Here is a 14,559-nt window from a genome sequence, read left to right as displayed (position 1 = left end):
CGTTTCAATAAACTGATTGAAAATAGTTTTGCATTTACCTTTTTAGTAAAAGGCGAGCTTTTAAGCCTGAGAAATCACCCCGTAAATGCACACGTTTAATTGGACATGTGTTAATATGTATGGTTACACAGTATTAAAAGACAGTGAACAACGTCAGTTACCTTTCTTCCCGCGTTTGATAAAAGGTGAGCTTTTAAGCCTGAGAAATCACCCCGTAAATGCACACGTTTAATTGCACGTGTTAATATGTATGCTTACACAGTATTAAAAGACAGTCAAAAATTAACGTCATTTACCTTCGTTCCCGCGTGTGACTCGTGCTGTAAATGTCTTCCTTGTTTTTAGTTCACGTGATTACGTAGGAGGCGTGATGACGCGATACGTGACTCCGCCTCCTCCATTACAGTGTATGGACAAAAAATATGTTCCAGTTATGACCATTATGCTTTGAATTTCGAAATGAAACCTGCCTAACTTTTGTAAGTAAGCTGTAAGGAATGAGCCTGCCAAATTTCAGCCTTCCACCTACACGGGAAGTTGGAGAATTAGTGATGAGTGAGTCAGTCAGTCAGTCAGTGAGGGCTTTGCCTTTTATTATTATAGATTATTACTGATGCTATTAATCTTATTACTGCAGTCATCATCATGTCGGTTATTAATTTTATCATTACAGCCATCTTAATAAAAGGATACGTGTGTGTCTGCGTATCCATCTGGCTGCCATTTCACTGCTCTATGTCACTAGCTGTGCTACCCGTCTAAAATGGGCAGAAAATTAAGCAACCAACTAAGACCTCAACGTTAGTGTTGGCTGTGCACCATCTATTGGAATGTATTTTGCAAAGCACGTAGTGAAAAAATGGATTGCATGTCATTACAGCAGATGGTGCATCACAAAAATCTGCAAGAAAATGCATTGCATGTGCCATTCCAACAGATGGCGCACCACAAACATTCACCCTGCTTTTCCAAATCCATACCAAATAGCATATAACAGAGACGTAGCACTCATATGGACACACAAATAGACACTTGAACCTTTTATGAAGGCTGACTTCATATGAGACATGTAACTGTTTGTGATGCACCATCTGTTGGAATGAAAAAGGCAGCGAAGTTTTACTACTACACACATTACAAATTACATTCCAATAGATAGTGCGCAGCAACCTTTGCAGTGCACCATCTGTTGGAATGTATTTTGCAAAGCATGTTGTGATAAAATGTATTGCATGTCATTACAACAGATGGTGCATCACAAAAATCTGCAAGAAAATGCATTGCATGTGCCATTCCAACACATGGCGCACCACAAACATTCACCCTTTTACAAATCCATAGCATATAACAGAGACATAGCACTCATAAGGACACACAAATAGACACTTGAACCTTTTATGAATGCTGATTTGGTATGAGACATGTAACTGTTTGAGATGCGCCATCTGTTGGAATGAAAAAGGCAGCAAATTTTTACTACTACACGCATTACAAATTACATTCCAATAGATGCTGCACTGCGAATGTTAACACCGAAGTCTATGCTGATTACTTGGATCTTAACACATCTTAGATGCGTAGCACAGGTAGTTCTTATGAATATTATAATTCCAGACATCTTATTAATATAGCCATTTTAAAATTACTGTACTACAGTACTTACTACTACCATGTATTATTAGTTATTAATTGCATCAATTAGAGCCATTTTATGAATAATTATTACAGCCATTTTAATATTACAGTAATATTATTACTACCATGTATTAGTAATTATTAATAATCTTATCAAAAAGAGCCATTTTCTACGAACACCTATCGTACTATTGTAGTCATTTTATTATTAAAGGTCTGAATTAGGGTAAGCCGAATGCTCATAAGAAATGTAATGACTTACTTCGTGAGGTAGAAGTACATAATAAACAAGAATAGATACGTCCAACAATTGAAATATTAAAATGTGTGCTTCAATTTAATAGGTCTAAATATCCTCAACTGTAACAGAAATGTGTTATTGTCTCCCCTCTGATGGAGGTCCATAGGGGGTTAGAGATCCCTAATAAAGGATCAGAAATATATTCAGAATGACATGCCTTGAAATAGTCGAACACGATCCCCCCCATGCCAAAGTTTGAAATTTGTTATTTTTAACCATCTGGTAGAGGCTCTTAGAGGGCTAAGACCAACGGCAAAGAGTGAAATATCAAGAACGTTATATTATATTCAATCTGGAACCTCGAAAATAGCACCACACGACGCTCCACATGCCTGTATTGCCAATTCCCATTTTTTCCCCCAAAGGTTTGCGTAAAGGAATAACTTGGACCCTCGTATCTCATTAGGGGTGTACCCCAGGGGTCCGCTGCTGCCACCTGCACAACTTCAAGTCCTTCTGACCATTTCTGCTGAAGACGCCTGTTGGTTTATCATAATGCTGGAACCTCCTGTGAAAAATAGGGTCTAAAAATGGCATTTAAAGTTAGGGTTATTTGGGTCTAATGGGCGAAAAACAGGGAGGACCCCTAAAAGCTCGATGTCCTGCATAACTACACAACAAGACGAGTCAAATGGTGTATCGTATGTGGGGGTTTTCTGGTACTGATGAGTTAAGAGGTGCCAGACACAAAGACTGACATGATGTTATATTTACAGTGGCACTCAAAAGTATTCAATCCCCTTGAAAGTCATCAGAGTTTTCTGCCTCACACAAGATTTGTAGACATATTTATCCATTCGGTGTTTTTAATGTGAACTCTTATGCTGCAACAATAAATTTTAAAGTCCTAGTAAACCATTTTCTGTAGATATTTAACTGAAGAACAAAACCCCCAAGTTGGTGTTTGCATGCGTAATTCAAGCCCTACACATAAATTCTTAGTTGAGGACCCTTTTGTTGCGATAACAGTATTCATTCTTTTGGGGATGTACAGTATGTATTTCCCAGTTTTGCACATTGTTCAGGAGTGATTTGTCCCCATTCTTCCTGGCAGATGTTGTAGAGATCCTCTAAGGCGGTGGGATGGAGCTTCTGGACAGCAGTTCTCAAATAGTGCCAAGATCAGGGCTTTGACTTGGCCATTCCCAAACATTCACTTTTCTGTTTTTGAGCCATTCCAGTGCCACTTTGGCCTTATGCTTGGGGTCATTGTCATATTGAAAAGACAAATCTTCGCCCGAGCTGTAGGTTCATAGCAGACTGGAACAACTTCTCCTGTAGTATTATACAGTACTAGCCAACGCCCGGTGTAAGAATAGGAACGGAAAACGGTGAGAAAGGAATTCAGAAATCAAGAAGAAATAAATACTTCTTGAAAGACGCAGTGTGCATGTAGAATTTCCGGCCAAGCAGGATTACATGTGAAAGTGATAAATCAATCAGGCTTTCCGAATTTACGTATTATGGCCATGGCATCCTGATAGTTTTGTTGCATGTTTGTTGGTTTTCCTGAAATGTGGACGGTAATATGATCATTTTGCCTACACGTACGTTATTTTCAGCGTTTGCTTGTAGTGCGGCTGATAGTTCCACGTGCAGATCTTGTTGATGTAATCTGAGATAGTTGAGACGAGCGCCCTCTGTTTTAACATACGCATCTATGACGTACTGTTGGAATAGTTTTGCCGCTGGAGTGCAAAATACTAAATGTATTCCTCATTGCTAATCTGTATGTGTAAAATTGCCATTGAGTAAGCCTTATTCGCTTGCCGGTTCTTTTATCGGGAACGTTGTAAATCTTTGTGCCAGCCAATGTCTCCATAAGGGAATAAAAGTGGGTAAACCATAGGATCGCAATTCATATTGAGCGTGGAAATCTGATGGGATATGGGATGCCTATGGGATAGATGCAAATGTCCCTTTCGGCAGGCGTTTCGCCATCTTCTCCGACGAAAATCGCTGCAATGTCGGGGCATTGTATCATCGTAAATCCTGCCCAGGGTTTTCCTTGAAAACCATTCGTACAGATGCTGTTGGATTGGACTGAGCGATTTCATGCATGTGTTTGTATGATTTAGCGAAGGGGTTAATGGTTCTGAGCATGGAATCTAGCTAGAGAAGTACATTTTCGCTGCATGCAGAGTTTGCTTTATTTTGTAAGCGTACTTCAGTAGCTTGCGCTGTGTCAAAAACATACAACTGTCCATATCCTGGAGAGGTAGAAGTGTTAGCGTATAGTGGAGAGATTTGGTGATAAATTTGCCCGTGTATTTTAAAACAGTATGGTCCGTGGCCAGGAGGTTGAGTTATCTGTGGAATCAAACGCTAGAGAAGAGTTGTATTCTCGAATGTGTTCACGATAATTTTTAGCTTCTGATGTTTGCTGTGTAAGAAGCTGTTGTAAAGACACAGATGGCTCCCGCAAGGGTGGTAAAGCTACTTCACTGTTGTGTCAGCACCTCGAGTACTTGTTGGATGTATTATGCTCAGCAGGCCAGTATAGTACATGACATGGAAGAGGATGAATAGGAATCAAGAAATGCCATGTCGGCTGTGTGTGGGTGGGATTGGTTTTGAAGTGGAAGCAGGACGAACCAGAAGAGAAATATATAGAAGATTGGTGTCCTTCCATTGTCCCTTCAACTCTGACAAGACTCCCAGTCCCAGCACACAAGGAGCAGGATGCTGCCACCACCATATTTCGCCGTAGGTGTGCTGTTTCTTGAGGAATGGGCACTGTTAGTTTGACGCCACACATACTTCTTTCACGTCTGGTCACAAAATTCTATTTTGGTCTCATCTGACCATAAAACTTCCTCCCACATCTTAACTGAGCCTTTCTCATGCTGTGTAGCAAATGTCATACGTGGAGCTTCTTCAGGAATGGCTTCTTTCTTGCTACCCTCCCGCAGAGGCCTTTTTTATGAAAAACTCTTGAAATTGTGGACCCCTGCACTTTCACTCCAGTTTCAGCCAATGAGCTTTGCAGACTTCAGAGTAGCCACACTCACCAGTCAATGTCTTGCTCGGATGTTTAGTTATGGGGGTTGTCCTGTTCTAGTAAGAGTTTGGGTGCTGTGATGGACTCTTCGATATTTTTTTGGAGCCATTTTCTGCCTTGTGCATTCCAAGGAGTCTCTTTCTCACATCAGCAGAATGCTCCTTTGTCTTCATTTTTGCAGTGATTGTCCAACAAAGACTATGGCCCTTACAAAGAGGACTTTTTCTATCCAGAGAGATGTAAAGGACTCACAAGTAGTACCTGATGATGTTTAATTATGACTGTCACCTTTGTGTTGTTTGTGATTCATTTGTCATTCCAAAGCACAGAGGTTTAAATACGCATGCAAACACAAATGGTGGAGTTTTGCTTCTTCAGTTAAATATCTACAGACGATGGTTTATTTTGACTTTGGAAATGTATTGTTACAGCATAAGAGTTCACATAAAAATACTGAATGTGTGCAAATCTTCTGTCATGCTAAAAATTATGACTTTCAAGGGGATTGAACACTTTTGCATTTCACTGCAATCTTTATGAACACAATTATTACTCTTATTAATTATTGCAGCCATTTTATTAATCATATTTCCATCCGTTTTGCTGGTAACATCATGTAGCCATTTTGTAACAGTGATGCAGTTCCCTAGTAAAAGATGTCATCAAGTTATAAGTTGCAAGCGGCTACACTGATTTATAACAAAAAAAGAAATGAGGAAAGTCATCGTCTGCTTCTTCATTGCTGATCTTCAGGCCGCACCATCGTGAACAACACATTCGACACTCAACCCAGCAAAAGCCCCCTGATGAGCACAGGACCTCCATCTGGAAAACAAGTGAACTGAAACTGCGTCACCGATGACACTCAAGGGGTTCAAAGGATGAGTGGATGGCCTTATCTCTTTAAATTTATACTTGTAAAAAGGATGTATAAACATGAAATCCGTCACTTTACTAATCCTCATATATCATCAGGATGTGTGCTGCTTTGTAACATAAAGTCCACTTTAAATAGTGCCATATGCTCAGAAGATGCCCAATAAATCAGCCGACTTTCTTCTGTACGTTTTATTCCAGTTGTGTGTCTACACAATCTGATTATTTTATTTTTATGCTCGTATTGAGGGAGGTCTTGTGATGCTGAACTAGAACCAACACTCAGGTCACGACACCTGTGCCCACCACAGGAACAGCTCTTCTTTATTGTTGTTCTTGTGTCACTCAGTTTGCTTTTCTTCTCCCCACAGTGCTCACTTCCCAGAATATTCTTCCGTTTAATTATGGCTGTACAAGAATGTGCCTCTTTCCCTGAAGTCAGTGTCAGTGTACATTTTGCCCCGAGGCCCCCGTCTACCTCACTAGCGTCTGGTCCTTGGCTCCGTTTTCCTCACTCGTGAGTGTGGCTGTGCCCACATCCTGCATTTACTCTTTAGTGGCTCTGCCCATGTATTGCTGCCCCTCACCACTTTTTGTCCCTTGACCGTCGTCCTCACGTGTGCCTGCCCATGTCCAGCTCCTCTTCCTCCTCATTTGTGTCTGCACTCATCCTCGAGAAGAAACTCTGCAATTGTGGACCTATGCTGATCAGCCAGTTGGATTAAATGTTAATGTCATGATTTAGATTTAGACAGCAGAAACTTCACCCTGAGGTTACAGAAGTCTGGAGGTGCGGGTTTATGTCACATCAGTCCGACATGGAAAGACAGAAGAACAAATGAAGAGATATGCAGCTAAATGTCTTTTGAGAGGAGCTTCACAGAAAACTACATTTCTCAGTAGAACTGAAATGCAAAGGCAGCTGTTCAATGGAGCAGGACTATGGTGGTCTGCAGCTCAACAACTTCATGCAACCCCCCGGTCTGTCCTCTTCTCGTGTCCACACTGAAGGCCTGCTCCTTCTCATTGGGATCTGTGCTTGTGTCCAACAACTCCTTACTACTTTTTGTCCCTTTACTGTCCTCCTCACTGGTGTCTACTTGTGCATCCAGAAAGTCCTCACTACGCATCTGTGTCCGTGTCCAGCTCTTCCTCACTACTTTCCATCCCCTCGTCCTCCTCTCCCTCACCACTGACTGTCTCAAGTATAGAGAGATGCTCTTCTCCAGGCAGGTATCTGTTCCCCCAACTGTCCTCCTCACTTGGGTCTGCACAGACAGCCTTCTAATTATCACTACTTGTTGTCCCCTGATTTTCCTCACGTTGTCACAAAGACAGCCTGCTGTTCGTCACACGGCTCTGTGCTCTTCCTCACTACCTTTATGTCCCTCTAACTGTTCTCTTCTCTAGTGTCTGCACCCACATCCATCTCGTCCTCAGTAATGTCTGCACCCGGATCCAGTTACTTCTCATTATGAGCCCGTGTTCAACTCTTCACTGGTACCGGTGCCAGCATCAAGTTACCCCTCACTATGTGTCTGTGCCCACGTCCATCTCCTCCTCACTGGTGTCTGTGCCTGCATCCAGCTTCTCCAAACTACTTTTACTATCCTCCTCACCTGGATGTGCACAGACGGCCTGTTCTTTGTCACTTTTGTCTTCCTCACCACACACAGTCTCAAGGTTAGCGAGATGCACTTTCCACTCTCTTCCCCTAACTGTCCTCACTTGGGTCTACACAGATGGCCTGCTCTTCATCACTATTTTTTGTCCCCCGATTGTCCTCCTCTCGTGTCACACTGACGGCCTGCACTCTGATCCTCCTCACTACTTTTTGTCCCGATTGTCCTCCTCACAGGTGTATTAATCCGCCATCCAGTTTCCCCTCAGTATGTGCGTGTGCCCACACCCCGCTCCTCCAAAGTACCTGTTGTCCCTTTACTGCCCTCCTCACTTGTGCACAGACAGCCTGTTCGTACTTTCCATCCCTCAATTCTAGCAGTCTCAGTGTTACTGAGTTGCCCCTCTCCACTCTGTCTAGGTGGTCTCATTCTTTGACAACTTTAAAGATGTCCCAATCTGACACATGTGAGCTCCGTTCTTGTTTGTATTCACGATGTCTAGCCATGCCCCCTCCCCCCCAACAGATGTTCTTACTTTTACTGGTTTCCCGTTTACCAGAAAGTGGGGGCAAACGAGGTCAGCACAAACAAACAAACGGAAAATAAAGCAAAACTTAAGTCCCACTTTGTGGCACAACATTAGCAAAATATAACATCAAAATGCCGTCCCTTCGACTCTTTCCTACAAAAGGCACTATATAGCTCTGCACAGCTTCGGTCGTCTCTAAGACGCAGACAGGATCGACCGCAGTGGGTGAGCACCAGCCCTAGTGGTCAAGGTGTGGACGGCCAGTTGTCCCGTTCCGACGGAGAGTGAGCCCCGGCCAAAGCAGGAGCTTGTCAGACGGCGGGACCCTTCCGGCCCCTCACCTGGACCTACGAGGAGCTCAGTGCCATGAATGCGCTCCAATCGCACTTTCTCTATCGCGACAGTTGTAACTCCGTGACACGACCGCAGTTACCAGGCAAAGGCCAAACTACTTGGCTTTACGGCAAAGTAATCAAAATAAAGAAAAAAGTAAGCGAAAGTGCTCGCGCTACTCGGCCTCGGAGAGGTGACGAGCGACTCGATGTTCGCGCGCCCCGCCAGCCCCGCGCGCCCCCGCCGCAACTTGCCTGCCCACAGTCTGGTTGGCCAGCTGCCTCATGCGATTGAATTGCTTCTTCATGTTGCTTCGCTCGTTTGATCCCGGCTGCGCCTGGCTCGATGGCCGCCCAGGAGCGGCTCTGCCTCCTGCGGCCAGCGGCGGCTAACTCTACGGCAGGAAGTGCTCGCAGGATCCGCTTCCCCAAACTCCGCGGCACAGGAGACGGCCCCTGCCCTGCCCTGTTCTGTTCTACCGAGTCGGCCTGCTAATGAGCCTTGTATGAATATTCATGAGGGGCGCGAGGAAAACCGAGGCCCGCCCCTGAAAACTTCATTACACAGCAAAACTCGCGGTCGTAGCTTAAAAGAGCAGCACACCAGGAAGAACAAGAGCACGGCAACCAGCTCACCTGGTTGTCACAGGGAGAGGGCGTTCATAACTAATACATGCAAGGAAATCTCAAAAGTGCAAACCGGTACACGTGCAGGTGACATCATTCCCAAGCATGTCACCTGTGAATCACATGAGGATAGGACATTCCAACCACTTTTAACTCATGTCGATTCGCTCCTGAGGGCAACATGAAGGTCAACTGACAAATGGAAAGAGTACTGCAGCCAATTCACCTTAGGAGAACACATACAGGGACTTGCTTAGCATGTGGTGGAGAACACCATGACCAGGTGATCTGGGAATCCCATGGAAGGAACCTCCTGAGCAGTTCAGTCCATGCAATGAATGCTCGTTAGACAACTTACCCAGGCATCACGTAGGGGAGGTCATTCTGATCAGTTCTGCAATTCTGATTGCATTATCATATGGTAAGAGACATTCTGACTGGGTTCAGTTCTACTCAAAATAGCATGCTAAGGAGATCTTCTAAGATGCATAGCATGCTAAGAGATCTTCTAAGACAGCCCCTCATGGGTAATATTAAGGTGAGACCATCCTGACTAGCTGATCTAGGAATCCCATGGAGAGAATCTTCTGATCAGTTCAATTCAGCTCAATGTATGCAGTAAGTTCTTCTTAGACATTATCTAACCAGGGATCATGTAGGTGAAGTCATTCTGACAGGGTCATTGGATTATCACATGGGGAGCTTTCTGACCAGTTCAGTTCCTCTTAACACAATATGTTAATAAGATCTTCTCAAACAGCCTCTATGGGTAATATGAAGGTGAGACAATCCAGAGCAGCTGATTTGGGAATTCCATGGAGTTCATACTTAAATGCTGCAGTTGAGGTCATTCTAAAAGGATTATCACATGGGGGTCATTCTGACCAGTTCTTCTTAACACAGCATGCTAATGATATCTTCTCAGACAGCCCCTCTGGATGATATGAAGGTGAGCCAATCCAGACCAGCTGATCTGGGAATCACAGGGAGAGAACTTTCTATTTCAGTTCAGCTTAATGCATGCAATGAAATCTTTTCAGACATCTTACAAGGGAAGCAAGTAGGTGAGGTGATTCTCATCAACAGATCTGATAATCACACGGTTGACATTCTATTCTGTTCAACACATGTAATGTGATCATCTCAAACAGGTCATTTAGGTAGTGTGAAAGCTGATGAAGGCATCACACGAAGAGGACATTTTGGCCAGTTCTTCATTTCAGTGCATGTGATGAGAACTCAGACAACCTGTGGAAGTGCAACATACAGGTACTGTAAGGTCATTGTGAAAAGCATAACTTAGTTGGTCATGCGAAGAACATTTTGACCAGCTTAACACAGCAAAACACCCACAAGGGAATTATTAACCACTCATCTAGTCAGTGTGTTGATGAGATCATTTTTGGTCTGTGACCCGGGTATCAGTATGCTGCTGCTGGAGTATGTGAATTTCCCCTTGGGATTAATAAAGTATCTATCTATCTATCTATCTACAGTGCATCCAGAAAGTATTCACAGCTCATCACTTTTTCCACATTTTGTTATGTTACAACCTTATTCCAAAATGGATTCAATTAATTTTTTTCCTCAGAATTCTGCACGCAAAACCCCATAATGACAACGTGAAAAAAGTGTACTTGAGGTTTTTGCAAATTTATTAAAAATAAAAAAACTGAGAAATCCCATGTACATAAGTATTCACAGCGTTTGCTCAATACTTTGTCGATGCACCTTTGGCAGCAATTACAGCCTCAAGTCTTTTTGAATATGATGCCACAAGCTTGGCACACCTATCCTTGGCCAGTTTCACCCATTCCTCTTTGCAGCACCTCTCAAGCTCCATCAGGTTGGATGGGAAGCGTCGGTGCACAGCCATTTTAAGATCTCTCCTGAGATGTTCAATCGGATTCAAGTCTGGGCTCTGGCTGGGCCACTCAAGGACATTCTCAGAGTTGTCCTGAAGCCACTCTTTTGATATCTTGGCTGTGTGCTTAGGGTCGTTGTCCTGGTGAAAGATGAACCGTCGCCCTAGTTTGAGGTCAAGAGTGCTCTAGAGCAGGTTTTCATCCAGGATGTCTCTGTACATTGCTGCAGTCATTTTTCCCTTTATCCTGACTAGTCTCCCAGTTCCTGCCGCTGAAAAACATCCCCACAGCGTGATGCTGCCACCACCATGCTTCACTGTAGGGATGGTGCCAGGTTTCCTCCAAACGTGACGCCTGGCATTCATACCAAAGAGTTCAATCTTTGTCTCATCAGACCAGAGAATTTTCTTTCTCATGGTCTGTGAGTCCTTCAGGTCCCTTTTGGCAAACTCCAGGTGGGCTGCCATGTGCCTTTTACTAAGGAGTTGCTTCCGTCTGGCCACTCTACCATACTGGCCTGATTGGTGGACTGCTGCAGAGATGGTTGTCCTTCTGGAAGGTTCTCCTCTCTCCACAGAGGACCTCTGGAGCTCTGACAGAGTGACCATCGGGTTCTTGGTCACCTCCCTGACTAAGGCCCTTCTCCCCCGATCACTCAGTTTAGATGGCCGGCCAGCTCTAGGAAGAGTCCTGGTGGTTTCGAACTTCTTCCACTTACGGATGATGGAGGCCACTGTGCTCATTGGGACCTTCAAAGCAGCAGAAATTTTTCTGTAACCTTCCCCAGATATGTGCCTCGAGACAATCCTGTCTCGGAGGTCTGCAGACAATTTCTTTGACTTCATGCTTAGTTTGTGCTCTGACATGAACTGTCAACTGTAGGACCTTATATAGACAGGTGTGTGCCTTTCCAAATCATGTCCAGTCAACTGAATTTACCACAGGTGGACTCCAATTAAGCTGCAGAAACATCTCAAGGATGATCAGGGGAAACAGGATGCACCTGAGCTCAATTTCAAGCTTCACGGCAAAGGCTGTGAATACTTATGTACATGTGCTTTCTCAATTTTTTTATTTTTAATAAATTTGCAAAAAACCTCAAATAAACTTTTTTCACATTGTCATTATGAGGTGTTGTGTTTAGAATTCTGAGGAAAAAAATGAATTGAATCCATTTTGGAATAAGGCTGTAACATAACAAAATGTGGAAAAAGTGATGCGCTGTGAATACTTTCCGGATGCACTCTATCTATCTATCTATCTATCTATCTATCTATCTATCTATCTATCTATCTATCTATCTATCTATGCCTGTAATCAGATCTTCTCAGACAGCTCATCAAGTCAGATCTTCCTGACCAGCTGTTCAAGGCATTGTATGGGTTAGCCATTGCGATCCCTCCAGGTTTGCTGCAAGTATCCACATAAAGAGTGAGTGCAGACACCTAGCCCATACAACATGCTCTGCAAATCATCGGAGCAATCTGACTGCTGATGCCAAGGAGATTTCAGTCAAGTCATGTGGGCAGTTTATTTGTAACATTGTCCCAGCCAGCTCATCTGGGGATATCATGTGGAGAACATTATGTCCAGTTGATTTCAGTCCATTGTGTGCACTGAAAGCTCAAAACAGCTACTGCATAAACATATGAGGAGCAGCCAACCTGGGTGTCGTAGCCATCTGCCCTTGGCAGAATACATGCAAAGAGACCTGAAAAAGCTCACTTGGGCAGCAAGCAGATGATGTCACCTTGAACAGGTGATCTGGGAATCACATGGAAGAAGATGTTCAATCTAGTGAAGTTTTTGTCACTTAATATTCTATAGCAGCTTGTTGGAAAGATCATCCTTAGCAATTTCCCTGGGCAAGAGACACTGGAGAGGACATCCTGGTTAGTTCATTTTAGCATAATTCAGACATGGAGATTTCAAACGGCTCACTTGATGTTTCAATACCAAATTAAGTGACGTCACCTTGACCAGCAGAACTGGCGTCCTATGACTTACCATTTCATTCAGACAACTCTCCTTGGTAGCTTGTAGATGTGGTCATTATGAATTCTCATCTTGCTTGGGCACCACATGAGGGAAGCTGTCTTGTGCACCAACTCATTGAGAGCATCTTTATTAGCTCAGCTAGGCATTATGATGGCAAAGACATTCTAAAGTGGATCAAAGCATTCTGGCCATTACACCTGAGCATCACATAGGGGAGGACTTTCTAACCAGCTAATATGGATACCACACACACAATGATGTGAAGATGAGTTTGCATGAATACAGTGATAATAAGATTATCCCGAACCACCTGTTCAGGGTACTAAGTGATTCCCCCTGACCAAATGACCTGGACCAGATGAGACATTATCAACAGCAAAGCTATGAGCAAAAGATAATATAATATTCTCAAACCAGCTTAGTCCAGTTCAGGAACATGGTGGTGGGGTCAGAGCCTATGCTGGCAGCACTGGGTTCAAGGCAGGAAGCAGTTCTGGTCAGTCCATCAGATGGCCCACTCATACACACAGCCACACTGGGCTAATTTGAAATCACCAAATAACTGTACCATTATGTATTTGGAGATCTGGAAAGAAAACCAAAATACCCAGAGGAAAAAACCCATGCAAACACATGGAGAGCATGCAAACTCTAAATATGAAACCATTGGGTGTGGAACTTGCATTCAAATAAACAAATTAATTCAAATTGAACAAATAAAATGTGTTACCATTCAATCAGTAGACTACACGGTGGCCTGACATTTCTGGAGTTCTAGGTTTGGATCCCCGGTAGCACTATTTGTCTGTCTATCAAAGAAGATTTTTAAGCAACTTATCTGGGTACCATGTAAGTGAAAATCCCATGAGCGTCTGTTCTGAACGTTACACATGGAGAACATTCTGTCAGGATCACCCAAGCAATGAGACTTCAGAAAAGTTTCTGACCCAAATGGCATGTAACTGAGATCATCCTGGTCAACCCATCGGTGTGTTGCACATTGGATGAGTTTGCTTGCCTGTGTTACGTTGGTGAAACAGATCTTACCTCCAACCATGAGCAGCTAAACTGCTTCTACAGAACTAGAAGCTCTACCAGGTGCTCTGCAGGCAAAGTCACTCCAAGCAGGTCCCTTGTAATAGACATGGAGGAGACCATCCTGATTATCACACAGGATTTTCCAGCCAGTTTACATGGATTATCTGTTCTTGAGGACATTGAGATTGTTAATGAGCAGTCCGATGGTGGAGTTCACCTTACACAATTATGCAGAAAGGATTCATGTGAATGCATTTGGGCAGCATGTTGGTGAGATTATCCTGGGCATCACATGGGGAGGACATCAACATGAAATACAAAAAAGTTAAAACGTTATTTCCACACTGAAAAGGAAAGAATGTTAAAGATACAACATTTCGGCCATATAGCCCTCATTCCGTGTGCAGCTGAAAAGAAAAGAGCAAGTAGCATACATAGGAGGGGACAAAGCCAGGGCAGATGAAAGGAGAAAAGGTGAAAGTAGGTGAGAAAAAGCTGCCATTTATAGAGGATGGCAGGAGAGATTAAAAAGTTAGTCAGTAATTGAAACCTGGAGAAACGTGTGATCCTAAGGTGAGAATGAGCTTAGCATCTTCTGTTTGTCTTTGAAAAGTGTCTTTGAAGATCTGGGAACGAACACAAACCAAAAGATCAGCATGGCTATGATCAACAGATGTGAAGAGTTCTGAAATAGGCTTTGTGAAGTCTTTGACCTTAATGGCTCAAACTTGCTCC

General features: G+C 43.4%; 1 protein-coding gene across 1 annotated transcript in view; it reads right to left on the bottom strand.

The window, feature by feature from the left end:
- The window catches only part of LOC114660851 (rho GTPase-activating protein 17-like), a 32,156-nt gene extending 23,392 nt beyond the window's left edge, over positions 1-8,764 (bottom strand). Inside the window, 1 exon segment of the mRNA XM_028813810.2 lies at positions 8,552-8,764. Coding sequence (XP_028669643.2) covers positions 8,552-8,604 — 53 coding nt within the window. The 5' untranslated portion in view covers positions 8,605-8,764.
- Between the last annotated feature and the right edge of the window lie 5,795 nt (positions 8,765-14,559).

The sequence above is a fragment of the Erpetoichthys calabaricus genome, chromosome 11, assembly GCF_900747795.2.
Source record: "Erpetoichthys calabaricus chromosome 11, fErpCal1.3, whole genome shotgun sequence".
Classification (NCBI taxonomy): Eukaryota; Metazoa; Chordata; class Cladistia; order Polypteriformes; family Polypteridae; genus Erpetoichthys; species Erpetoichthys calabaricus.
This window is presented reverse-complemented; position numbering and strand designations above follow the sequence as displayed.